Source organism: Heterocephalus glaber, unplaced genomic scaffold (genome assembly GCF_053883595.1).
Source record: "Heterocephalus glaber isolate CG9 unplaced genomic scaffold, H.glaber_assembly_v1.0 deba00001606, whole genome shotgun sequence".
Taxonomy (NCBI): domain Eukaryota; kingdom Metazoa; phylum Chordata; class Mammalia; order Rodentia; family Bathyergidae; genus Heterocephalus; species Heterocephalus glaber.
The window spans coordinates 2,289,959-2,316,398 of record NW_028258377.1 but is presented as its reverse complement, the minus strand read 5'-3'; the positions used below and the strand labels follow the sequence as shown (position 1 = coordinate 2,316,398).

Genomic DNA, 26,440 nt, shown 5'->3' with positions numbered 1-26,440 from the left:
TGACAGAGGCAGCACTGTGGTGTTGTGCTCCCAGAACTGACTGGAAATCCACCCTCTGTGACAACGCTGAGAAAAGCTTTTTATGGGAGGTTCTCACTGGAGGCATTCTGCCACAAAGCATGAGAAAGGAGCCCCGAGGCAGGTGCTGACCACAGTGTATGATAGGAGCCAGGGGCGGAAAGGGCACCTGCATGCAGGAATTGGATGCAGGAGAAGCCAGGTGAGTTTGCAGAAGCACAAAGAAAGTGCCAGAAGCAGACAGAAAGTTCTTGCCACAAAATCTCTGCACTGCCTTCCACTGATGAAATTGTCAAAATTAAGGATATATAACGATCTCTTAAATGTTCTCACAGCAGGTATGAAGGGTGAATTTGTGATGGGAAGCAGTAAATTTATCACTGGTCACTTCACAGTTTCTCAATCCTTGAAATCAGGTTGTATCCTGCTACCCTATTTTCCTGTTTCACTTATTATCACAACAACCTACCTTTGGAAAAAAATTATGTCATCTCAAGAAAAATAGCACAATCTAATATTAAACTGTGAACTAGCTTGAACAGGTAGCTCATGCAGTGTCTGAGAGATGTTGAATATTGCTCTGTTTGCCTCAAAAATTTTAAACAGGCTGTAGCACCTTTGTGAAATTGTTCTGAGGTACATAGGCACACAGTGATGGGATCCGAGAGTTAAAGTCACAAGTAAAGCTTTTAGTACAAGTTTGGTTAAGAGGATAGAAGTGTGAGGTGTAAAGTAAAGGTTGTATGGGGTCAATATTGTTTTGGGGCACCTCTTAGTAATTTGGTGTGTTCAAGCTGACACCCGTCTTCCAGTGAGTATAATTCTTACTGTATGGTGTTTCCTCTAGCCCTGGAATAGGTTGCTGTTTCTTTGGGAGCAGATGATATAATTGGCTTATCTTTATAGAGATATTTTGCTACATAAAGTTATATAGCTCAAAATATCTATAAGACAGGATTTTGGATATCCTCATCATAAAGAAATGAGATGTTAGATATTAGATGACCAAAATGTCCTGAGTCTTCAGTACACACTGTATAAATGTACTGAGACATCACGCTGTATCCCATAAAGACAGACAGTCATTATCTGTTAATTTAAAACAAGATATGTTCTTGGATGGGGCAGTTCAGGGTATTTAGTTCACCTTATTGCCCCTGTGAAGTTGTGGCCCCTTCCCCTCAACTTTTCTTCAAGTTTCTTAAAGGCATTATGATTTTTAAAAATCTCTACAGCAAGAGCAACTTTTTGTATCAAATGAAAATGAGAAATTCAAAGGAAGAAAAAAGATGCATAGTCATAAACACATCATTCAACAACAGTATATGAGAGGCTCACAGTTTGAGAAGTCATGCAGAGACAGGGTGTGTGTGTGTGTTTGTGTGTGTGTGTGTTACAGGGAATGTCTAGCTCTGTATCATATGGATTCTGAAGCATAAAATTAGAAGGGATAGTGGCTGTGCATCACTCCATTTTTATTTCTGTTTGTTTTGATGACACTTAGTTAAACTCAGAGTGAAAGAAATCTGCTAGAATAGTTTTCAGATTGAGAAAGTTAGGAACTTTTAGGTTTCTTCTGTTTCTGCTAGGAAAATTAAGGACTTAATATTACCTTTTGTTGGGTAGACAGATGCTGCTCAGATTAAGTTTCTCATAAAGTGCATTCATTTGATGCTGTGTACAATTCTGTGAATCACAGCTAGTGCATGTTTCTGTAGCTCCTCTTTAGGAATAGTCTGAAGAAACCCGAGTTTTATAGCTTGACCTATTCAAGTGGAAAAACTTTTGATCCGTGTCTTTCAGTGCTACCTGCAAAGATAGCTTCCCCTTTCCTCTGAAACCCAGTTTGGATAAGTTCTACTTCAGTTCACATTGTCACCACCTGCTAAGTTTGTCTTTTTGAGTGTTAGTCCTGGCCACCCACACCTGCCAAGTCTATCCCAGCCCTGTAGCTTCCCTGTCAACCTTTTCTGTCTCTTAGCCGTGGCCCCATGGCACATTGTGTTAACTTATGTTCTTCCCATGTCAGAAATTTAAAGTAAAAATCAAACTGTGACAACTGCAAGTGGGTTCTACTGTACTTCCAAACAGTCTCAGATCAGGGAGCACTACTTTTTGTTTTCTTTGTAGATTTCAAATTTCAGATTTTGTTCAGAAATCTGAATAAAGCTTTTCATTGCTCAAATACAATCAAGTAAGAGCCATTACTCAACCTGTGTTGCCCCCCACCCTGCCATGAACACACCAAAGAGAAAAGAGTGTCACTGGCCATCTCAAACAGAGCTGTTTGCTTCTGGATGCTTCATAGTAATTAATGGCAGCTGTGTGGGCAACTTGAGAAAGTTGCGTAACTGTCTCTCACTGCATGTAGTTGCAGTCAGCCTGCCAGTGCATGGGATCTCTAGGAAGGTTGCTGAAAAAAAAAATTCAGTTTAAAAAACCTATGTTTATTTCATCACAAAATTATTTCCTTACCATAAAGAGTAAAAAGCAATGATTAGAGTGGAAATAATTTGACAATTGCTGCACTTAAACTTGAATTTCATATAGAGGAACTTTCTGATGGGGAAGTGGGGCTGTCTCTTACAGGAAGATGTCTCTGCTAACAGAGGTGACCATGGGGATTCTTGGAAGCATGTGTGCTGCTGCTGACATGTCTAGGAGATTGCTTCACTAGCCAAGTAGAGGGTTAGTGTCAGTGACCACCAAGGTTGCTTCTAGGCTGAGCTTCTGTGACCAGGATTGATTACTGACCACTTTTGTGAAGAAAACCAGCGATGGATTGGTCAGATTCGACTCCGTGCTGCCCTAGCTTGGGCTCAGCTCTGCTCCCACCTGCTGTGGAATCCTTTCCATGGTCCCTCTGGTGCCATCCCCACATTGGGCCCATTAACCTGGACACAGTAAGAAATTTCAGCCCTTTTGTTGCCACTTTTTATCACTTTGCCACACCACCTGTCTGGGATATCTGAGAATCAGCATTTAGGGCTTCCAAATAGGGCTTTTTTAACAACCTAAAGAAGTTTGGGTTTATTCATGAAAATATGTGGAGAAGTAAGGAGGGGCACTTCGTAATTTTCAGTTCCTGGGCTCCATTCATCATTGTAGTATCATTGTCCCTATTTTTAAAATGGGCAAACAGAAGTACCAGGAGGTTTAAAGACTTGCTCATTTTTAGAGGAAAAATTTTTAAAAATTGAATAGAAAAAACCCTTCTGTTGAGAGGAGGCACGGCCAACACTGGCTGCGTGCATTGTGGTATCAGGTTTAGGGCCCAGGTCTCCTAAAGTGATTTGGTATTTTTTTTCCTATTCCTAGTAGCTTCCTATCCAAAGATGCTTAGTTAGGATTCTGACTGAATGTTTAATAATAAAAAAAAATTTATAGTCTTCGTATAGCTGAATAAACAGTGATTATTGAATATATAGCTTATTTACACCACTGAATATCAAGAATGGAATAACTTTAGTTTGAGGTTGTCATCTAAACATTTGAAAGTCTGTTCTTGAACTGTAGCCAGCCTTAAACTCTTCGGGAAACTCCCTTAGAGCAATGTTTGAAAGATTCATCTTCAAAACAAAGGACTGGAGTCTTACAGAAGTAGTTTAATAGAGTGGAAAGGTCTGAATATAGGAGACAGGAGACCTAGCCTGCATTCATTGTGATCCAAAGAACATTATTACGTAGTTTAGTCACCTTGAGCAAATCATGTAACCCCCCCCCCCTTTTTGGTACTGGGGATCGAACTCAGGTCCTTACGCGTGTGAGGCAGGTGGCGGAACCACTGAGCTAAATCCCCGGGCCACTTCCCCTTTTAAAATTACATATCTTTGAAATGGATATGATGACTAGAGTCTGAATTAAACGTAGGCAAAATGCAAGGGATTATTGCTTAAGTATAAAAGGACTGTAGGTCATAAATTCTTTAGTTAATATTTTCAGAACTACATTTGTATGTGTGTGAGAGCTTTGTCATCATGAAGATTTCTTAGGAGAGAAGTGCAAACAGACAGTGAAATCCTAGGAAGCAGGTGCACCCCAGCGGTATTTTTGTCTCCCATGGACTCACATCAGATGTCAACACGTCCTCCTGTCCACTCAGAGTTATTCATTCACATCCAGAGCACGCGTGATTATATAAAATTTATTGGAGATGTCATTGAGGACTCTGAGGAGAGTTATCCGTGACTGCAGACTCCCAGTTCTGGTTGCTGGTAGCTTTTACCCTCCCACTTCCTGCATTCCTCTGTGGTTGTCTTCCTCAGTTCAGACAATTGTGCCCTGACCCTGGTCAGACTCTCCCCAGGCACCCCAGTACTCAGGGACACACACATCTAGGCTGTGTGAGGCATAGCCCTTGGCCTCCCAAGAGGGTGCCTGGAGTGATCTCCATTATCTTCTTACCAGCATAGTCTCCATTCCTGCTAAATAAAATGACCTTAAGGCAAGGAGTGACCCCTCTCCTGATCAGGGAGGGGCTGTGGAGAGACTCTTAGGCCTGCCGCTGCTTAGGGCACATGTACTGTCAGAGTATCTGAAGCTGACAGGAAGCATGCAAATCCTGCAGCCCCAACCAGGTGAGACCGAAGAACTTCCCTACATAAGAGGACAGTGAGGGAAAACCAACTTTAAAAAAGTCTTTGAAGACATAAATGAAGGAATCCTTAAAGTCGAACCGAAGAAGAAGGCCACTTTTTTATACCAAGTGAACAACTTTTGTAACCTAAAATTTTGAATGTTTTGATTTAACCTCACATCAGCAGGGTAGAAGTGAAAACATTCATGAAATGACCTGAGATTCTTACGCACTAGGAGCTGAGGGGGTGTAACTCATTTCCAGAGATAGTATTTATGCAGAGAAACTAGAACATCCTTGCATTTGAGCAGAGTATGTGGTACTCCAGAATAATGGCACCTGCTTTTCCCATTGTGCTGGTTTTCTCATTTGTGTTTCTCTCCTGTTCTTTTTTTAAAAATTCATTAATTTTATTGGTATATTTTAGGTATACAATATGCTGACATTCAATTTGGAATTTGTACCTTTACATAATATATCTTGGTTCTTACTTTTTTCTCCATCCCCCTGCCCTCCCTTCAACCCCACCCCCACCCCTCCCTATTTACAAAGACTTTTCATTTTTTCCTATTCTCATATTTATTCCTTTCCCTTCTTTACTTCCCCTCCCTCTTCTTTACTTCCCCACCCCCCCTTCCCCTTTGGACCTTTTCTTCCTATTTCACATTATGTATTGTATATTTTGATCCTTATTTACACTTTCAGTTTCTCACACCAGAGAAACTATTTGGTATTTACATGTGTGTCCTATTTATTTCACTTAAGAGTATGGCCTCAATGTGCATCCTTTTAGCTATAAATATCTCTAGTTTCACATTCTTTATGGCTGAGTAGTACTCCATTTTATGAAAAAACTACATATTCTTTATCCAGTCTCCAGTTGATGGGCACTTGGGCTGTTTCCAAGTTTTAGCTATTTCAAACTGTGCCACTGTGTACGTGGGTGCAAATATATTGTTGTGGTATGATTTTTTAATACTTTTGGGAAGATACCCAGCAGGGGAATAGCTGGGTCAAATGGGACCTCTAATCCTAGTTTTTTGAGGTATCTTCATTGGCATAGAAAAATATTTCATGAACAAAACCTCAGTCACATGTGAACTAGCACAAAGAATCAGCAACTGGGATCTCACCTTATTAAAAAGCTTCTGCACAGCAAGAGAAACCACCAACAGCTTGAAGAGACAGCCCACAATGTGGGAAAAAATTTTCACCAACTATTCCTCAGACAAAGGTCTACTATCTAGAATATATAAAGAACTTTTTAAAGTCAGACCTCTTAAATTTAAAGACTAATCCAAAATGGGCATCTGAAATGAACAGACATTTCTCAGACAAAGATGTAGAAATAGCAAATAAACATATGAAAAAAATGTTCAGCATCACTGGTTATTTGAGAGATGCACATGAAAACATTGCTGAGGTTCCACCTCACCCCAGAAAGAATGGCTGCTATCAAGAAATCAACCAATAACAAATCCTGGTGGGGCTGTGGGGAAAGAGGAACCCTTCTCCATTGCTGTTGGGAGTGTAGACTGGTGCAACCACTGTGAAAATCAATATGGAGATACCTCTCCCCTGTTCTTAACACATATCTGGGCTGTTGGAAGCAAAAAGTCCAAAAGTCCAGTTCTTTTCTTTTTTTAAACAGATTTATTAAAGTGTAATTTAGGGGGACATTTTTTTTTCGTGCTCTGTGATAAATTCAGTTGAGTTGGTTTTAATAGGCCTTTCTTAAAGCCGAGATGACTTGTAAGGTTGAGTTCATTTGATCTATGGTCAAAATTACCAAAATTATGTATATAATACACTGATACACATAAACACACACATATGTGTATATATGATTTTAACATATTTAAATGTAATTTATTATTAAATGAGAAGTGGCTCCCCACTCCTACCCCAGGTATTAGGTATTAAGGATTGAACTCAGGGCTTTTGGACAGGGCTACATTGCCTGCCTTCCTTCCTTTCTTCCTTATTTATTTGAGAGAGGATCTTTTTTTTTTTAGTTCTTTTATTGGTATATTTTAGGTATACAACTCATTTACATTTTCATTGGGTGTTTGTACCTGTACATGATATATCTTGGTTCTTATTTTTTTTCCCCATTACCTGTGCACCCTTCACCCCCTCTGCCCGTCTCTATTTGCATAGATTTCATTTCCTTTTTTTATTCTTTTCTCATAGTTTTTCCTTTCCCTCTTTACCTTTCCCCTTCCCCTCCCTTCACTCCTTCATCTTTGGACCTTTTTTCCTATTTCAAATTGTCAGTTATTCATTTTAATCATTTTAACCGTTGTTTACACTATTAGTTTGAGAGAGGGTCTTGATAAATCTCTTAAATTGTCATCATCCTCTTGTCTCAGTGTCTCAAAGCTATTAACTTACTTGCTATTTTGTATCAGTGGTCTATAATAGATATCGATGTGACTTCTAGGCATATTGCCAAGCTAGGGATATTGGAGTATTTCTTAAACATTCAAGAATGAACAGGTCTGTCACCTACAGGTGGTAACAAATCATTGTAGTGTACTGAATTATTCACTGGGGCTAACAATTAAGTCCCTTTTGAATAAAAGCTTAACAAAATCAAGACTACCATATACATATGGAAGCCCTAGACAAGTAGCTGTCCTTTATCGCCGTTTTGCAAGGCAAGGTCATGGAAAAGTGAGTTACCCAGGTGCATAAGGCTTTGAGGTTCTACAGGCAACCAAGGAGCATCCTTATCATACGCAGTCTTTTAAAATAAGCTGAGCATTCATTGTTCTTGAACTAGCTCAAGACACTCTTGCCCAAGGTGACTGCTTGATTGCATTTAAATATAAAAGAAATTTCTCTCAAGGTTTCCTGAGGGTCATAATGAATGTTCAGAGATCATCCAACCTTAACATGATGATAAATGAATTACAAGGCAGCTTTGGCGGTGCTTGATCAGCAGTTGTTCTCCCTGACTAGCCTGAGCTGGGCTAAAGGCCTTTTTGTGAACCTGTGTAAAAACAAGCAGGACTTTAAGGACATGTACTTTAACACACCGTATGTAGTTTTTGAGCAATCGGACTTGCAAAAGGACATATTTAATAAAAACTTATAGGAACACTTTCTGAAAGAAGATAGTGAAAATAATTCTGTTTGGGGCAGATTGGGCACAGCATTTCCGGTGTGTGGATTTACATAATCATCACCATCACCTTGAAAAGCATTGCTTTATCCCAGTTATAAATCAGGGGAAACTGTCTTATTTGTGTAGCATGTAAACCTGGTGAGACTGCTCTGAGCCCCTGGGGACATCTGTGTGGGGCTGTGGGGGGAAAGGCGAGGAGAGATGGGGTAGAGGGAGGAAGGGGCCACACGAACCCATCACTGGTGAGTGGTGGCCAAGCATTTCTTTGTTTTTTGGTTGGGTTAGGTAGGATGTGTGACCCAGAGACCTTGGAGTTAACTGTGGCTTTGGAAGGGTGCAGACTGTTACCCTTGGGGAACAGGGTCAGTTTCATGTTTTCCATATGGTTTTCCTCTCCTCTCTCCAACTGGCTGTAATGTCTTCTTTTCTTTAATTTCGCCTTTCAGTGAAATGGAGATAAAGTTCTTAGGGCCTTAAGTATGTTAGAGTTGGCAGTAGGAAGTGGTATAATATTTAGCCCTTATATTAATGTTTATACTCACCTCCCCTGTTTATGAATAGCAGAAACACTCCAGTGTTTAAACCCATACTTAAATAAAACTCAGGAGTATCATTTACAAAAATTTAATAAGGTGAAATAATAATAGTCTAGTACTTAAAGTTTTCAAGTCACTTTGTGCTTATATAACATGAAACATAAACCTGTGATGTTTTTCATCCTTATGTTATACATGAGGAAATGGAGGCCCAGTGGTCAAATAATTTGTTTAAAAAGTCATACAAATAATACCAAGACTAAACATAAATTCAGGCTCTTTAAATGGAGATCTTTATATATTCCTTTTACTAAATTTACCATAGAGCCTCTATCTGTCCCTCCTCCCCCATATAAAACGAGGAGAAGGCAAGCTGCTGGAAAATAAATGTATTAAAGAATGTGACTTTTGTCACAGTTCCCAAATGGGTCTTTCAGATAATTTTTAAGAGACCTTTTGCCTAAGATAGGTGATGAAACAGCGCTCTGTGAAACACCTCTGGAGATAGGTGTTCCGGTGGCGCCTCTGTTCTCCACTTCTTGGAAAGGAAAGGCGAGGTTCTCAGCCACTGGTGGGCAGACCTGGGTCTGTCCTAGGCCCGGCTTGGGTGTGGACCCTCGCGTTTCTGAAAGCCACAGGCAGTTGGGTGCTGGGCCCAGTTCAGTGAGACTGGGCTGGGTGAGTACTGCTGAGTGAGGGGCTCAGCGTCCCAGGTGCAGAGACCCGCTTTCCTCTCCAGGCCCGGTCTAGGGATTGTGGGGTCGCGTCTGGTAAGGGGTCTTCTAGCCATATGAGATGTCTACATTGCTTTCCCACAAAAACCAAAAACCTCTTGCTTTACGATTCCTAATTTTAAGAGTATAAAGCCCCAAGGCAAGAAAAGTCAAACAGGCTGGAAATACGTTAGCCTCTGGAGGTCACGGTGCGTGTGCAGTAGTGTGCATTCCTCCTCGCTTGCGAGCCCCTTGGCCCCGCAGGTGGAGCCGCCCAACCGCCCCGCCCCGCCCCGCCCCGCCCCGCCCTCTGAGCGCCCCTTCCTGAAGCTGCCCGTCCTGCGGTTCCCCCCTGTGGGCTCTCCACCGGAACAGGTCCGCGCCATGCACCCCGGAGCCGAGGAACCCCGGGAAGGTAGGCTCTGGGCTTCTCTCCGGCGGCCGAGTCCGCAGGCAGGGGACAGTTGAGACCCCGTGGGAGTCTCAGTACTTCTCGCTCTCCGGCACTGGAGGGAGGTGCTGGTCTCAGTACCCGCCCAAGCAGGACAGAGCAGGCGGTGCCCTGGGCTACTCCGCCCCCCCCCCCCAAGTGAGAAGGCCCGGTGGCATCCTCGGCAGGGTCTGCTGGCTGGTTGCGGTTTGGAAGGGGAGATGAGCCTCATTTCCTGCCAGTGGGGAGTGGGGAGAGGTCCTCACGTGGGGGCTGGTGCACTTTCTCCTGCTAGGTTTAGGCAGTGAGTTGTCTGGTAGGGAGCTGAGGTATGAGGGGCCTCGTGCTCTCAGGTCCAGACCCAAGGGGAGAGCTTGCTTCTAACTTTCCAGAGGCGGAGTTGCATTTACTCCTAAACTGAACAGCTCAGTTGGAAGGGCTCCAACCAAAACAGCTCTGCTCTGGTGTCAGTTGGGGAGTTTATTTGTGTGTGAGCGTTTGTAGGCTTTGTTCCCTGAAACCTCATGTATACAAAAGTCCTCTTGTAAGCAGAGATGGTTGGGGAAAATTAGTAAGAGGGGTGACTGTTCAGGACTGTGAAATTAACCTTTTCGGGTACCCTCTCAGGAAGCGTAATGTCAGGGCCATCACTGTAGCCCCGCAGCCGTTTTCTTTTTGGTGGACATCTGTTAGGAGATCCTGAAATTTGTCCTCTTGTCATTTACTGATGTCTCTGTGGACCGACGTTTGCCATGTGAAGGAGAGAGTCAGTTTTTTAAATGACTTATTTAATAGAAATATGGGCCTGACCTGAATGAAAAGGGACAGCACGGAGGATTGTTTCTGAGCTTGATGTGGATCATGGGGTTTCCGTTCAGTGGCCTCTACTCTCATGGAACTGTGTGCCAGTGGATGCTTTTCTTCTTACATCTTTTTATCATAACATCAATTTCTTTGAAGTTAAAAGTTGTCAAAGGCAAATAAGATCTGGACTTAGAAACTCATTGGTAAAGTTTTGTGTGAATTAAGTACCACATAAATGGTCATTTTACTTACCTCCAGGCATGTTTTTCCTCTCTCAGCAAAGGAGGAGTGGGGAGAAAGTAGAAAAACAGTATCCTGAAGATTGTAGTATACATTCCTCTAGCAACATCCACAGACTTCCCTCCTTGCTGCTGTGTTGTAAGTTTGGAAGCAGCCTGGCTCCCTTACTTTTTCCTTACCTTCCCTCTGTCTGTGTAGCCAGGACACACAAATAATCTGGCCTCCCTGCTCTTTAAAGAAAGTTTAGAATGTTTCTTTTAAAATAATCTGAAGTGCTAGAATTTTATATTGATGGCCATTCAGATAAATTTTTGAATAAAAGGGTTGAGGAAAACAATCACTTTGTTGACCAGATAGAAACATTGTTACAACTGCCAGGAAATAATAGCTATGGGGTGTGTGTGTGTGTGTGTGTGTGTGTGTGTGTGTGTGTGTCCTGGGCACATCCTACAAGGCTGGTTATTGACTGCTCTCTAGAACCATTCCTTTGGCTACCACTGCCCAGGTGTCTAAGGAGGCATGGTGCATAAATATCTGTTATCTCACTTCTCTATCTTTACTAATCCTTACCCCCCATAATTCCGTGGGTTTTTTTCCTTGCTGGTAGGTTTACATATCCCAGTTAGTGTGAGCTCACCACTAGTTTGTCACAATGTCTGCGTTTGGAGAAACTTGCCTTTGGATGCTGCATGCCTGACTTACAGTAATGGGAGATACTTTTAAGTTCTTATCCAAAACTGCAGTAATAGACTAGAATACTTTCTTTGGGGTTGAATCTGAAGAAAAAAATCAAATCAGATCCAGAAGTCATTGGAGACCAACATATTTGTGTGTGTTCATGAATGTAGAAGCACATGACTGAGGATACTGTTACCCTATCCTAGCTGAGAATGCACTTGACTCTGTGCTGAGGCTGAACCTCTGTCCTCGGTCTGTAGCCACCTTCTAAAGAAATCATCTAACTTTGCCTGCTTACAAATGAATAGGTGATTGTACTTAAATACTGAAACTGAGAAAATTAGGCTTGTCTTTTTATAAGCCTTGAAATTTTTATTTAACATAATGAGAGCTATAATAACTTATATTAAAGACTGTGTAGTGCTCTGTTGTTCACCAACTGTTTTTATGACGATAACTCTGAGATCTGGAATGTGACCGAAAATGAGAATGTTTTGCTGTTTGTGCTTTAGTTTCAGAATTGGTATACCCTTTGGGAGATTTATAGGGGGATCTTGCTATGGAGTCAGAATGTCTTCCATGTGATCTTGATTTTGTTCCTGAGCTATTCTGCTTTTGAGGTGAACTTGACTGTGATTTTCCTATTGACTTGGACCTTTTTTGTAAAGATTTGGACCTTGACCATCCTCTAGAACCAGAATTCCTTCTTGGAGTTCTTGACTGCCGTGCTGAGGTAGACTGCCTTGGTGTAGTGATTTGGAACGAGATTTAGACTGGCTGTAAGAGAATTGCCTGTGTCGAGACTCTTTAAGGCTATCTGAACACCTCCTGTTTCTTCCCCATGAAGAACTTCTACTTCGAGTTCTCCTTTGACTGGGGCTTCTTGATCTCCTGTGATCAGCTGGAGAACAAGGATGCCATTCTTTTGATTTCTTTTGGCCTGGTGCTCAATGTCACTTGATCTTGAACCTTGACCTTTACTCTTTAAGACTTGCAAGATGGACTTTATAAGAGACGCAGAACCAACAAAATCAGACTTGGCTTTGACTCTGGAACTCTGAGTAAATATAGGAAAGCCGAAGTCTCAAAGTTGGCTTTGCCTTTTGGTTGATAAAGACTTCCCCTCTTCCAGGTCTTTATATCTGTGTCCACCCTCCCTCTTTACTCCTTGATGCTTGAACTTTAGGTGCCTTTTTTCTCGCCTGCTCAGTTTATCCTTGGATTCTAGCTAACAGGTTGGTTCAAACTGGGGGCTGCTTGCCAGCTACTGTGGACTGCTTTAGATTTTCTGGCGGCGTCCGCGACATTCCTGATGAACAGGGAGGTGTTGGGGGACCTCGTGTAGCAAGACATGGCCGCTCCCTACCTACTCTCGGGTCCCGCTCGGTCTTTCGCCACTGCCACAGCAACTTGGATGGCCCCTCTCTAGGCTTGGCTTTTTAAACACTTGAAAAGTTTAAATATCCAGACATAAAATGACTAGGAAAGCAGGGGACATGAAGGAAGAAACCCACTTCATTAAAAAGAGAAATGCTTCCCCGGTAACAAAAAAAAAAAAAAGGCAGGGGATGCCATTCAAAAGAGGATATCACCAGCTTCCAGTGGATGGGAGCTTCCCGAGGAGACTGCTAATGGCCACATATTTGGCATTTAGTTGCTTCCTGTTGAGTAAAATACTTAATCATGAAGTAGTAGAAATGAATGGAAGTTGATATGTATGGAGATCTTTTTAGACTTAAGCATCAAGGAATCTTTTCCTCTGGTTATCATAGTTTTGGTACCAGAAATTGAGAAAGCTGTTGTCAAAAGGGGTCATTTTTTGAAGACTTGGGAAAGAACAGAGATTGAGAGGTTGATGTGTGAGAGCTCACCTCCCCCTTGCTGCCCACAACAGCCACTTCCTATACCACCTCAGCAGTTCTCTCATGCCTCACCAGGCCTGCCAGAAAGGAAACAAAGGAAACAGCAGCCACCAGACTCCATCAGCTTCTGTTCCCAGATTGGCAGACTTACTGTCACCTATGCCCACCCACCCAGTGTCAGGTGTTGTGTCCAAAGAATGCCGTCCTTCTTTCTTGGGCTCCTGCACACAGTAGGCCTCCTGTCTTTTTCCTGGCTTCTTCCCCTCTGCACTTAGATGAACTGGAGCTCTGCATCTAAGATACCACTTGCTGGTCTACTGCCCAAAATATCTCACTCTTCACCTGGTCCCCTTTCTTGGCCGGCTCCTTGGAGGGGCTTTTTATGAACCCCCAGCCTAGCTCAGGATCCCTGCTGCCTTCACTGAGCACCTCTTCCTTCCTCCGTAGGTCTCCACCCCACTGATTCACATCTCTTCTCCAGTAGTCCTCAAGCTCTGAAACACCATGTCTGATTCATTTTCCACTGTGTCTCCAGAACCTACACAGCAAGAGGGCTCACTGCATATTGTAGAGTGAATTTTCAGCACTTTGACCAATTTTAGGCATTGCTTTTCCTTTAGAATGAACCTTTTTAAAAAATAATATATGCTTTTTCATGGTTCTCACTGTCATCCCTCGCCCTGCTGAAGTCTGTCTTTGTCACCACCATTCCATGAAAATCACATTTGGCAAAATCACTCATAACTCTGCGTTCACTTTTCTTTGTTCTGATGGTCTTTTTACCCTTCTTAACTGCATTTGACAGTATGACGAGGGTCCCTGCAACCTTAAAAGTCCTTCCTTGGTTACTATGACACTACCTTCTTCTGGTTTTTCTTTCTAGTTTTCATTCTAGTTTCCTAGTGGTCTAGCCTGGGCTCTTCTCAGAACCACCTGTTTACACAGCTTCCTGGTAGACATCATGCTTTGAATGTCACACAGGCATCTTAAACTCAGGAGGTCCAAACTGAGTCCATGCTTTTCTGTTATCCACAAACTTTGTCTTCTGTACCTTTTTGGATTCCAAACTACAAACTTGAAAGTTGTCCTTGACTCAGTTGTCCTTTATCTTTGGCTTCCAGCTCATCACCAAGACCTGGCACCTTGTACTCTTCATTGTCTGTGGACTGCATTATCTTTTTCCCTCATCTCTCCTGGCCCTGCCAGGCCCTCAGTATTTGTACCCTAATTATTATTATAATCACCTCTGTTTCCAGGGTTCTCACTTGCCCAAAATGGAACTTGATTCCTCCTGTCATAAGCAGAAAAATGTGCCTGAAGGTTACTGAGTAGTTCATACTTGCATTGTATTAGTTTTCTATCACTACTGTATAACAAGATATCTTAGATAATTAGCTTATAAGGTAAAAGTTTTGTTTTGGCTCACATTTTTGGAGGTTTCAGTCTATGGTTGATTGGCCCCATTGCTCTGGGCCTGTGGGGAGGTGCTGCATCGCAGTGGGAGTGTGTGGCAGTGGAAAACTTCTGACTTCATGGCCGGGAGACAAAAGAGAGCAAGGAAGGGGCCAGGGTCTTAGTCAAGGGCAACTCCCAGTAACTTGAAGACCTTCCACTGGGTCCTGTCTCTTCTGAGAGGTTCTGCCATTTCCCCATTGTGCCATCCTAGGTATTGGGCCTTTAGCACAGGGGCCTCTGGGGTCATTTCAGAACCAAACCATTGCACTCACTAAAAGGCTAGAAAAGTAGCCTCTGAAACTGTAGGCAGGTGTGGCCCAGGGTACATCTGGTTGGAGTGTCACCACTGCCTTTACCACCTCTGCATTTTTACTACTGCCACTGCAGAATTTACAAGTAGCTGGCATTTCGTCATCCTCACCACTCAAAATTCCAGACTTTAGCCATCTGATTGATTGGTCAAGCTGAGCTGGGACCCTGGCCTTTGCTGCTGTGGGAGAGAACTTCCAGTTCCAGCTTTGGTCATGGGTCATAGGGGCCTGACTTCTGTAACCACTTCCAAAGTGAGGGCTTCTCCAAAATGGGAAGGGAACTCTTACATGGATCTTCAAAGCAACAATACTCTACTGCAAGACTCAACTGGTTCAAATACCTTCCACACCACTCAGCTAGCTAGTGTTGTCCTGTTCATTTACTTCCTCATTACTGAAGAATTGCTGTTTCCTTTGTCAGGATCATTCTCCTGCCCTTCCTCAAGTGGGTAATGTCTCCAGCCAGACCCAGGTGGGGAAGATGCCCTTCCCAGGTCTGCCCATAGCACCCTATGCCCCCTTCAGGTGTAATGTGTTTTTATCCTGTAGTAGCTTTCATTTTCCTTCCCTTCATTTTGAACTTTTGGCAGCCAAGATTGTGCCCCTACCCCTCCAATCCCCAGTGCTAGGCCTAGGGCTTCTCATACAGGAGGGCCTAATAAAGCTTCAGTAAATTAATTGAGGATCATGATGATGAAATCTTTTACAGCATTGCTTAGAAGTTTATAGAAATAAGAATAGTGCTTTCCAAACCTGGAGGACAGACCTATTTTGAGTTTCCTAAATTTTCTACTAAAGTTCTTTTAATAATAGAGAAAACAGTCTTATGTCTTTGATCACTGGGGACAGGGCCCTGAGTTGCTTACCAGCATCTCAAATTTCTTTGAAGACTGAAGAAACAGTATTGAAACTAAAATGCATTGAGCTCTTCCATATATTGGACATGATGCTCTGTATCTTTGTATGTGTATTGTCTTAGATATACATATATATACCAGATATGTATCACAGATATACACACACATATATGTATCATAGATATACACATACAGCTGTGTGCATTGCCATTGACAACTAAGAAGACCATGTCTGAAATCACAAAGGTAGGAAAGATAGAGTCAGAATTTGAAGTGAGGTGGAACAACTGGAGAGCCTATTCTCTCAACTCTTATGTCAGGGTGTGTCCGATGGGTAGTCCACTGGTCACATGTGGCCCTGGACAGCTTGTAATGCAGCCCCACAGGATCATAAACCTGTAACATTCTTGTGATTTGTTGTGACTATATTATGCATTGCCCAAGCATGGGCTGCATAGTCGATAGGGGTCTGTGTAGGGGTGGGAGTAATGTACTGACTCCATCTCTGTCCTGCCACACAGATGAATGGAAACCCACGTGTGTTACTTTCGCTTTAACAGAGGTTTCAGTCCATAATCGGGTGGCTCCAAGACAGGGTGGCTTGGCATAGGGGCTCCACAGAGGAGAAACAGTTTGTGGCAGCCACAAGGGAGCTAAAGAACAAAGGACCCTCAGAAAGATGCTGTTGAGGTCCTTTTCAACAGCATCTTTCTGAGACTACTGGGATTAGGACAGTGCCAAACTAATCAGTTTACTGCTTTGGTAATCACATACCCTTAATCCCAGCATCACACACTCCAGATTCTGTCATCTCTGAAAAAGCCTATGACTACGTGAGACTTTGGGGGGACATCGAGACATAAACTATAACATTCCACCCCTAACCCCCAAAGACTCATGCACATTCCTTAATGCAAAAGGCATTCAGTCCATCTCTAAAAGTTGCCAAAGTCTGAACAGTTTCAGCATTGTTGAAAAGTTCAAGTCCAAAGTCTCCTCTGAGATTTAAAGCAAACTCTTAGCTGCAAACCCCTACACAAATGAAAAGAAAGTTAAACTCTTCCAGTATTCAGTGGCACAAGATAGACATTTCATTCCAAAAGGCACAAAGGCGGGGGGGCCGATACAAAGGAACAGGAGCGAAGCAAGTTCAAAATTCAGCAGGGGAAACATTAAATCCCACAGTTCCACTTCCAGCATCCCTAGCAATCTATGACAAGATGTGAACTCCAAAGGGCTTGGGTGGCTCTGCCCCTGCAGCACTTCTGGTGGTTGTAGCTCCCACGGCTTCTCTCTTGGATCAGTTCTGCTCCCAGCTTGCAGCTTTCCTCAGATGATCCATGTTTCTGGCTTCTCCAAACTTCTGGGGTCCTCCACTGCAAGTGCATCCTTCCGACCCCTGATGTGGGAGATCTAGGAGCCAGCAGGTCTGGGCATGAGGTGCTTGGAGCCTATTGAAATGAGAGGGATTCTAGTACAAAGAAACATTAAAAAATTTTTTTTCTAGCTATTTTGTAATCATTTTATTGTGCTACAGAGCACTAGAACTTTTTCTTCCTGTGTAACTACATTTTTAAACTAGATTTCCAACTTCTTTCCCCACTTCCTGGCTACCCTTCTTAGTGTCTGGTAACCACTATTCTACTCTCCACTTCTAAGAGATCAGCCTACTTAGCTTCCACATACAAGTGAGAACATTTGGTATTTGTCTTTCTGTACCTAACTGGTTTCACTTAAATAATGTCCTCCAGGCTCATCTATGTTGCCCCAAATGATAAGATTTAATTCTTTATATGGTTGAATAATGTCCCTTTCTGTATTTATACCTATTTTCTTTATCTGCTCTTCTGCCAGTGAACACCTAGGTTGATTCCATGTCTTGGTTATTGGAGACAGTGTTATGATAAACATGAGAGTGCAGATACCTCTTTGATATGCCTGTTTCACTTGCTTTAGGTATATATATTTATACCCACTGGTGGGATTGCTGGGTCATGTGGTAATTCTATTTCTAGTTTTTTGAGTTCTGTTTTCTGTAATGGCTGTACTTTTACATTTCTGCCAGTACTTTCACATTTTTTCCATGTTTGTGCAAGAATTTTTTTTGTCTTTTTGATAATAGCCAGTCTAACTGGAGTGAGATGGTATCTTATTGTAGTTTTGAATATTATTCCCAATAGTGTTGTTGAGCATTTTTCATATACTGTATCTGTTGGCTATTTGTATGTCTTCTTTTGAGAAATACCTATTCAGATAATTTCCCCAAGTTTTAGTCAGGTTGCTTTTGTTTCCATAGATTTGAGTACCTTATATATTCTCAATATTAATCTCATGTCAGATGAACAGTATGCATATATTTTTTCTCATTCTGCAAGCTGTCTCTCTGGTAATTATTTCCTTTGGTATGCAGAAGCTTTTAGTTTCATATAATCCCATTTGTCTGTTTTTGCTTTTATTTTCTCTGTGTTTTGGGAGTCTTATTCAAAAAGTCATTGCCCATACCAGTGTCCTGAAGTATTTTCCTGTATTATCTTCTGGTTATTTTAAATTTTTGCTGGGCAAGTATTTGTCATAGAAGAGAAAAGTTAGGTTGTTCTATGGTGGTGATTTCTGAAGGTCTTCTTCCATATAGAGAATCCCAATGATACTATATAAGCTTCCCCACTCTGTAGATTATCATTTTTGATCCCATCTGGTGTGGCAGCTTATATGATACCACTCATTGCTTTATTACCCCCTATCCACTTCTCCTTCCCCAGCCCTAGCTTTGCAAAGAGAATGAAGAGCAAAAACGGTCAAGCAGTGGTTGGGGTCTGATGAAATGTTTGGCACGTGGTTCTCCTGATGTTGATGTCATACTTAATGTGAAAGGTACAGGACATGCTCTTTAAACACTGGACATTGACATGATTATCTGTTTCCTTTTATGCAGTCATTAGCCTTGGAATGTGGTGTGCTGACAAGGACTAAAAATGGAAAATCCATTTAGGGATATGATAAATTCTCTTTTCTACAGCGGATCTCATTCATAACCTGGTACTGCCTGGTACCCCTAGCTTTATAAATTTAAATACATTTGGCCTTTTTCTTCTTTACTTGTGAAATTTTTATCATTCTGAATATGCATCATACCTTTCTTATCCCCAAATTATGTTGGTATTGAATAGTTAAGATAACAGAGACGATTATATTCCCAGCTGTTGGTAATCTAGGAAGTAGGAAAAGGTGGGTGAATAAGAGAGAATGCAGCAGGGACAGAAAATCTCAGGGTCCACTGATTTTATCCAGGAATAAAGTGTAGTTGCGGAGTTTACCACAACTGTGTGTGCATCATATTTCCATCTTTAGGATATGCTAATGACTTGGAAGTCTGTGAGATGAACATAGTAGCTCTTTTCATTTAGAGGATTGTTCTTAAAAAGATAATGTAAGCTGAATTAAGATAAAATCATAGGCATATCTGTAATGTCTAAGAAAGGTCTGCAATGAGGAGTCGTTTGTAATTACAATTACTCCCACTAGAAATACACCCTTGGCAGATCCTTTTATCTGTCTTCTCCATTTTAGTCACGAGGCACTGAGAACAGAAGAGTCAGCACCAGGCCCTTTCTAACCCCTTCTATAGCAAGGACTTTTGTAAGCATAGGCTTTAGCATTCTAGGTTTTTTTTAATGAGATCCCTTTGAAGCTGAACAGAACTGATTAATCTGTTTGTATAAATGTCACTCTCTACCTTTTGGGGGAATTTATGAAACCTAAATGGAATGTTTGACTAAATGGGTATTTCCTGTTTCACTTTCTACACATAACTCAGGAAAATGAAAGATGAGAAGGTGTGAAGTGAAGTCTAGTTCTATAAATAGTAGGTTCTGTTAGAACCCTGGTTTTGAAAGTTGCAGACCAAGTGAGAAGCAGGTAAAAGTTCACATGTTTTCATTCCTTCTAGAGTATCACTCAAGAACACTTAGTTACTCAGAGAGTTGGCCAGGTAGAGGTTTCTTCCTTGGGGAGAAGTGTGAGTGTGGGGCATTCCAACGCAGGACTTGACCTTGAAGGAGCAGACAAGCTCCTGGAGCCTCACCTTCCCTGGAGCACACTGCAGACCAGTACATTTGGGGATCAAGACGTCTTCTACAGGAGGGGCTGTGGGACTGCAGCCTACTGTGTTCCCTCCACTGATCAAAACACCTGACAGGGATTTGTGCCTTGTTCTAAGGAGTTAGCAACCTTGAAAAGTTGGTAGGACTGCTTGGCCTTGTGACTACCTGCTAAGTGGAGAGTAAATTTCAAGGAGCGCTGCCCTGGGAGATTGCAAAGACTGCACAAGCCTGTGTTACTGAGCCAACATCTCTGGTGTTGCTGGTTTTGAAGATGTGGGTGGAGAGTGTTGTACACATAGTGTCATCTGTGGATTTAAGTGTGAATACATTCTCCAGCTTTGTAGTGACAAAACAGGATTTAATTTATAAATAAATAAATGTAAAGTTTCTTCCAAGGAGATGGGGAAGCAAAGAGACTACTAAGCACAATGCACTGAGTGACTATGACATCTTTAGGCTCCTAAACCCTTAACATCTCATGATTGACTGTCAGAAGAGAATAAGCAGTGCATGGTACTTTTCTTCCCATTGACATGCCATCTGCTAGATGCCAGCTTGCCTTACCCAAGTGTGCATTTCAGATGGCCTCCTCAGCTAGACTGGGGAGCCAGAGACCAGAGGCATCCCTAGATGCACAGGCTGTTCAGTCTGCCCTTCAGCAGTGCAAGAGACTCCTCCCTTGCCCAGTTCTGCCTTTCTTGAGCCAAAGCCTCTTCCATAGCACCTGTGGAGGCAGAGTACTGTGTGTGGGTGGCCTTACCCTCAATGAACTTATTTTTCTTTGGTACCAGGGATTGCACTCAGGACCTTATGCTTGTGAGGCAGGCTGAGACACCACCGAGCTAAATCCCTGGCCCCAGTTTGTTTTGTGACATCACATGCAGCACATGTGCATTCATAGGGCATAAATACATGGTAGGGAGTTTAGAATCCAGAAGAACAAGTATGTACTGAAAGTCACAGTGGGCAGTAGTAACTTCACAGAGAGGTAGTTTGTGTTTCAGCTGAGTCCTTTAAGCAAGTGGAGAGGAGAGGATAGCATGTGACATATAGAGAATCTCCACCTGCTGTACCCTGATTGAGATGGAAGTTCACCGAAGAATGAGTGGAGGTGCATGTTGGGCAGGCAGGCGGTGCTGTGTACATGAGACCAGACTAGAAACTGGGCTTCCTAGAGGGACACTGAGGGTGACAGACAAGGAACAGGGGTAAGAAGACTGGCTCCACTTTGGACCTTGCCCCTGACTGTATGTGCAACCTTTGACAGCTTCTTAATCTCTGTGAACTTCAGTTTCCTTGTCAGAAGAATTAAGCATACCCAAAATACCTTCTAGGAGGGAAACAGTTATTTTAAAGAATTGGAGGATATTTTAGTAATATTTTAGGAATACCAAGCTGGCAAGAGCTCTAAATTCATCGGGAGACAGGACCTGACCTGAGTGTAAGGAGCGTGTGCAGGAAGGTGTGTGGCTGTCTTGTGAGGAGGGAGCAACAGCTCCCTTTCTGTGATTCTGAGGGAAAGCTTGTAGAGATGGAAAGGAGGGCTGGGCTGTGGGTTAGCTTCCGAGAACAACCAATTTTTTTCCATTAAGTTCATTGATACATTTTAGATATACACTACAGTTACATTCATCATTGGGATCTTGTACCTTTACATGAAGTATCTTGGTTCTTATTTTTTCCCCATTCCCTGCCCTCCCTTCACCCCCTCCATCCTTCCCTATTTACAAAGACTTTGTTTCCAGTTTTTCTTTTCCCTTCCCCTACCCCTCCCACTTCCCCTACTTCTTTAGACCTTTTCTTCCTATTTCTTTTCCTTTTTTTTTTTTTTTTTTTGGGTACGCCCTTGTACGCCAACTCGGGACCTTGCGCTTTCGAGGCAGGCGGCAGAACCACTGAGCTAAATCCCTGGCCCTTTTCTTCCTATTTCACAATATCAATTATACATTTTGATCCTTATTTACACTTTTAGTTTTTCACACCAGAGAAACTATTCGGTATTTACACATGTGTGTCCTGTTTATTTCACTTAAGAGTATCGCCTCAGTGTGCATCCACTTAGCTATAAATGTCTCTAGTTTCGAGAACAACCATTTTTATAGGGAGAAGAGGTAGATGGAACCAATAAAAGAATCAGAATTGGGCCAGGGATTTAGGTCAGTGGCACTGTGCTTGCCTCGCAAATGCAAGGTCTTGAGTTCGATCCCCAGTACCAAAAAAAAAGGAACCAGAATTGGAGCAGCTCAAGAGTCGGAGGAAAAAGACTCACCCTTTAGAAGCCAGAAGGATGCCTTGGGGAGGCAGTGGTCAGTAAAGAGATATGCTACAGAACCTGCTGTGGTTTCCTTGGGGGCCTTTATTAGATCTGGCACAGGTGGAGCCTGAGGAGCTCATCTGCTAAGGGATAGAAATACTCTGTGGTTATGCAGTTGATAATGAATGGGCTAATGAAGGAATAAGACAGTCTGTGAGATGATGCTCCTACCATGAGGAAGGGCTGAACTTCCTAGGGAGCTGGCCTGGCATTTACATCTTCGCATACTTCCCAGACCCTAATTGCCAACAGACTCCTGTCCTTCCATCTCCTCTCAGTGATGTTTGGGAGAGCAGGCCTAGAGGGCTCTCCCAGTGTCCCACACAACATAAGCACTGGTGCAGGAGGGCAGCAAATGAATCTAGGTAAGAATTAAATCTGCTTACAAAAAAAGTGTTTCTAACAAACTCCCAAACACTTATGCCACCAGGAATGAGAGTTTTCCCCATGCCAACCAATTCTTCAATTTTTGGTAAACACTGCTGGTGTCATATTTCAGTATCATTGTATCACAGAGTCACATGATTCTTCATACTAAAAAAAAGCTTTGGTCTCTCTGAGAATTAGGTTTTCTCTCCTGTTATTTCACTTTCACTTAAAAGTCTCTGTACCCCGCCCCCCCGACATTTCTTGGAAAACCATTGATACTTATGCCATGGTACCATATTCTTGATATAATCTAGGACTCTCAGGACTTTAGCTTTACACATACCAAGTAGGACATTAATGTACTGAGCCATTCTGAGAAATTTTTAATTTCTCCTGTAATTAAAGTAGAAAATGGTTGTCACACCAGCAGAAATATGCTACATCACTTGTCCTTTGTGAGAGAACCAGTGTGAGGTTTGTGTAAAGCTCAGTGAAGACAGCATCATTCAGCAGAGGCGTCCAGTGGCACCCGGAGACCCAGCCCTGCCCAGGCTGTCCCAGTGCCCACCTGATGGGCTTATTCAGGAAACTTTTTCTTCTGTGAAGGTATTGTAAAGCACTTACAAAACTATTCACCTTTCAAGGGTTAAAATGAGAATGAGTTGTTTATGAAATAGCTAGGATGAAAACACACCCTTTCAGAATATCACAAGTCTAAACACTGGATTCATATTCTTCACAGACAGGCAGTAATTAAACATAGCCTCACGGGAGAGTTTTCAAGGATGTGGGATTGGGGGCAGGTAGCACCTACTGAAGAGGGGAAAGAGGGGAGGCAGAATAGCAGAGGAAGGCAAGGGAGTGACTATGGCAGATTTCATGACTTCAGGGGAACCCTGAGGGAGAAAGGGCAAGGGAAAGTGCTGGGAGTGGGGCGGGGCAGGGTGGGACCCCTTGCAGTGTGGTGGGAAAGAGGAGGAGGTAAGAAAGCAGCTCTGTAGTGAAGAGGATGAGCAGCAGAAACATAGGCCAGAGACCCTGGTGATGGGGAAGTCTGGCAGTTTTCTTGCTCGGTGTCATTTAGCCAGGGTAGGATGGGGTGCTGGTCTCCCAAGTACTGTGCCAGCTTGGAGCCAATGAATTGGTGGCATTTGCAGGACACAGAAGCTCTGTACCGCTTCCCAGGTGGGATTAAGGCAGGGGTTCGTGCATAAGGCTCTGGCATGGAGGAATGTTTAGTTGGGCCCAGTCAGAAGCCAGGGCCGTGTTGTGTTCGCTGGGATGTCTACTGACTTTTATTCTGGGTTATAAAAGTGATTTTCTACAAAAGCTGGCAAATGGCAGACGATAAATTAGAAAAGTAATAGTGCCAGCCTGTGGGAATTATTTCCATGCTGCCTGTTGCACTGGGCCATCCATTTCCTGCAAGATCAGCAAGTGGCTACTGAGGACCAGAGAACCAATCCCCCCCCCCCCCGAAACTGAGCCTAACTTCTGGGGCTTTCCTACATTAACAAGCCTGATGGTAAGCGGGTTCCTGAAGAATTTCAGACTGAGGGCTTTTATGTGTAGAACTTGTTTAGATGGTTTGGTCACTCGACCATAACTCTGATGTGATCAGGCTGGTAACCCTGGAAGTTCAGGACCAGTTACTTGGCATTCCAGTTCTTACCCCTACTGATCACAGGAGCTTCAGGATCCTGTGCCTTTGTAAGGCGTGAGGGACGGGAGGTGCCCTGTGCTTCCCAGTGGAATTTCACCAGACTTGTTTCAACACATGTAAGACTTAATCAGGTGAGTTACAATTAAGGTTTAGCTGCAGTCTAGGGCAGGCATTATGGCTGAAGCCTGGCACAGCCCTTGGCATTGCTAAGTAAAGGATCACTTTGCAATCCTTGATTGTTTCTCTTTCTTTCCCAAGGAGTAGTTCTTAATGTAATGTTATGACCAACAGGCCATTGATACAAGGTATCTTCCTGATCTGTTTTAGTTCTCTTCCTTTCTGGCGCCTTAAAATTCTTAGGCATCCCTTCCTTTAAAACATAATTGGACTGAATTTTTAAGAAGAGTGAATAAATTAATTTTTTAATGTTGTTGCTTAGTTCATTGATTATTCTACAGTAATAGGCATTTTTTTTCTAAATTAAGATGCATTATGTCTGGACTCTTTGTTTCTTTTTTATTAGTACAGGTTTGCAGTACATAATGACTACTTTCATTGTGGGTATTTGGTATACATACATGACACATCTTAATTCTTTTTACATCCTTTCCCCCTGCCCCTCTTCTTCTATATCTTGGTTCTCTTCCTATTTGCAAAAGATCTATTTCCCTTTTTCTTTTTATCTATCTTTTATTTTGCTCTTGTGTCTGATCTGTTTTGCTTAACATTATGGTTTCAGGTGCATCCATTTTCCTACACATGACTTGAATCTACCCTTCTTTATGGCAGAATAGTACTCCATTACCTGTATATACCATTTTTTCTTTGTCCATGCATCTGTTGATGGACATATAGGCTGCTTCCAAGATTCCGTTGGTTATGAATTGTGCTGCTATAAACATGGGTGTGATGTATCACATGTCTTTCACTGTTTGGGGACGATACCTAGTAGAGGAATAGCTGGGTCAAATGGGATTTCTATTTTTATTTTTTTGAGGACTATTTAATAGTAGAGAATAGGAGGGGAAGAATCCTTATATGTGGTAGAGGTGCTAGAATATAACAGAACCTGCCAGCAGTGGCCTTTTAGAATAGTATTATCTGTTGATTTTCTTCTGGATGGCACCATCTATTCCTATTTTGTGAAACAGACCTGTTCTTATTGTATATCCTTTAGGGCTTTAGTTAGCCAGATTTTTAAAAAAGTGTTTGATGCTGGGTTTTTTTTTATTCCATGAATGATTCAATTGACTAAATGTAGGCAGCTACTAAACTTGGCAGTTTGTTTGCCATTGGCTGCCCTTGGACAGGAAGTGTTCAATATAGATATGACTAACCAGTTTCCAGGCTTAAAAATAAAGCAGGGGATTTCTGGAAAGAATAGATCTTTGTCACTCATTTCAACATATTTGATGAGTGTTGAACTTCAAAGCCATGCACTTTCTTTCTTTTTTCCAGACCATCATTTTACCTAACTTGAAATAAGATTGAAATTTATTTCACGGCATTGCTTTTTTTGTTGTTTTTTAAACATGAAATAAGATATTTGAAGAGTTGTGAGAATCAGCTAGTCAGTGTTCTTTCCTTGTTTGCTCTTTTATTTTTAGCTCCTTCTAAGTCATCACCCTTCTGAGGTAAGTAGTGAAGAACCTGCCTGTGAAGCAGTTTAAAGTGAAAGTAGCAAGCATGTGTCTGAGCAGCTGTGTGATTTGTCTTTTTAATCTAAGACCTCCGTGGAGTATGCTTTTTCCCCAGAAGTTTCTTCCAGTTAGTCTAGTGATTCTTAGATTTCTTTTGTCATCTTTCACTTTGGCAGCTCAGGAAGAATCATAGTATTTTGACAGGCACCAAAACGTTTTTTTTAAAATCATTTATTGCCTTCAGCCATTGTTTTAGGGATTAAAAAAAATTTTTTTTAGTAACTTCATATTTTTTTCTTGTGTCTCCTTAAGTAATGTAACTTACCCTCCTTTAACCAAATAATCTTTTTTCTTTCTTATCCCTTCTAAGCGGCATTTTTGTTTTTATTTTTTGGTATTTGGATTTAAGAAGTACTGACTACATTTTATGAAAATCCTAAATTAGACACATTTATTAGATAACACTGTCTAACAACAACAAAAAATATTTTTTTCTTTGAAAGTATTTTTCTTTCTGAATTCTTAACTCTACAAGTATAGTCTCTGCTTCTATTTGTTTTTCAAGTAAGAAATTTAGCTGGGGAATGATGATTTAAAATGCAAAATACATCCAAATATTTTAGTTTGGGTTAGGATGAAGTAAAAAACTGAGTCTTTGGGACATACTTAGCGACATAACTAGGCTTCATTTGCTAAATTTAGAAACAACCGTAAGTTTACAGAGAAGGAGGCTAGGATATTGTA

The 26,440-nt window shown here is 42.0% G+C and overlaps 1 protein-coding gene and 1 pseudogene across 9 annotated transcripts in view; one reads left to right on the top strand and one right to left on the bottom strand.

The window, feature by feature from the left end:
- The window catches only part of Tnfaip8 (TNF alpha induced protein 8), a 123,548-nt gene that overhangs the window by 71,238 nt on the left and 25,870 nt on the right, over nucleotides 1–26,440 (top strand). Inside the window, exon 1 of one of the 9 annotated variants that reach the window (XM_087194679.1) lies at nucleotides 7,959–8,938. The exons of 5 other annotated variants lie outside the window; for them this stretch is intronic. Coding sequence is in view for 1 of the 4 variants with exons in the window: in XM_004836157.3 (XP_004836214.1) it covers nucleotides 9,358–9,388 (31 nt within the window). In the remaining 3 variants the exon portion in view is untranslated. Of the gene's footprint in view, nucleotides 1–7,958; nucleotides 8,939–9,256; nucleotides 9,389–26,440 lie in introns of those variants that run through there. 3 more of the 9 variants (XM_004836157.3, XM_087194676.1, XM_004836159.4) reach the window with 3 other exon arrangements.
- LOC106010485 (serine/arginine-rich splicing factor 12-like) lies at nucleotides 10,484–12,478 on the bottom strand (annotated as a pseudogene).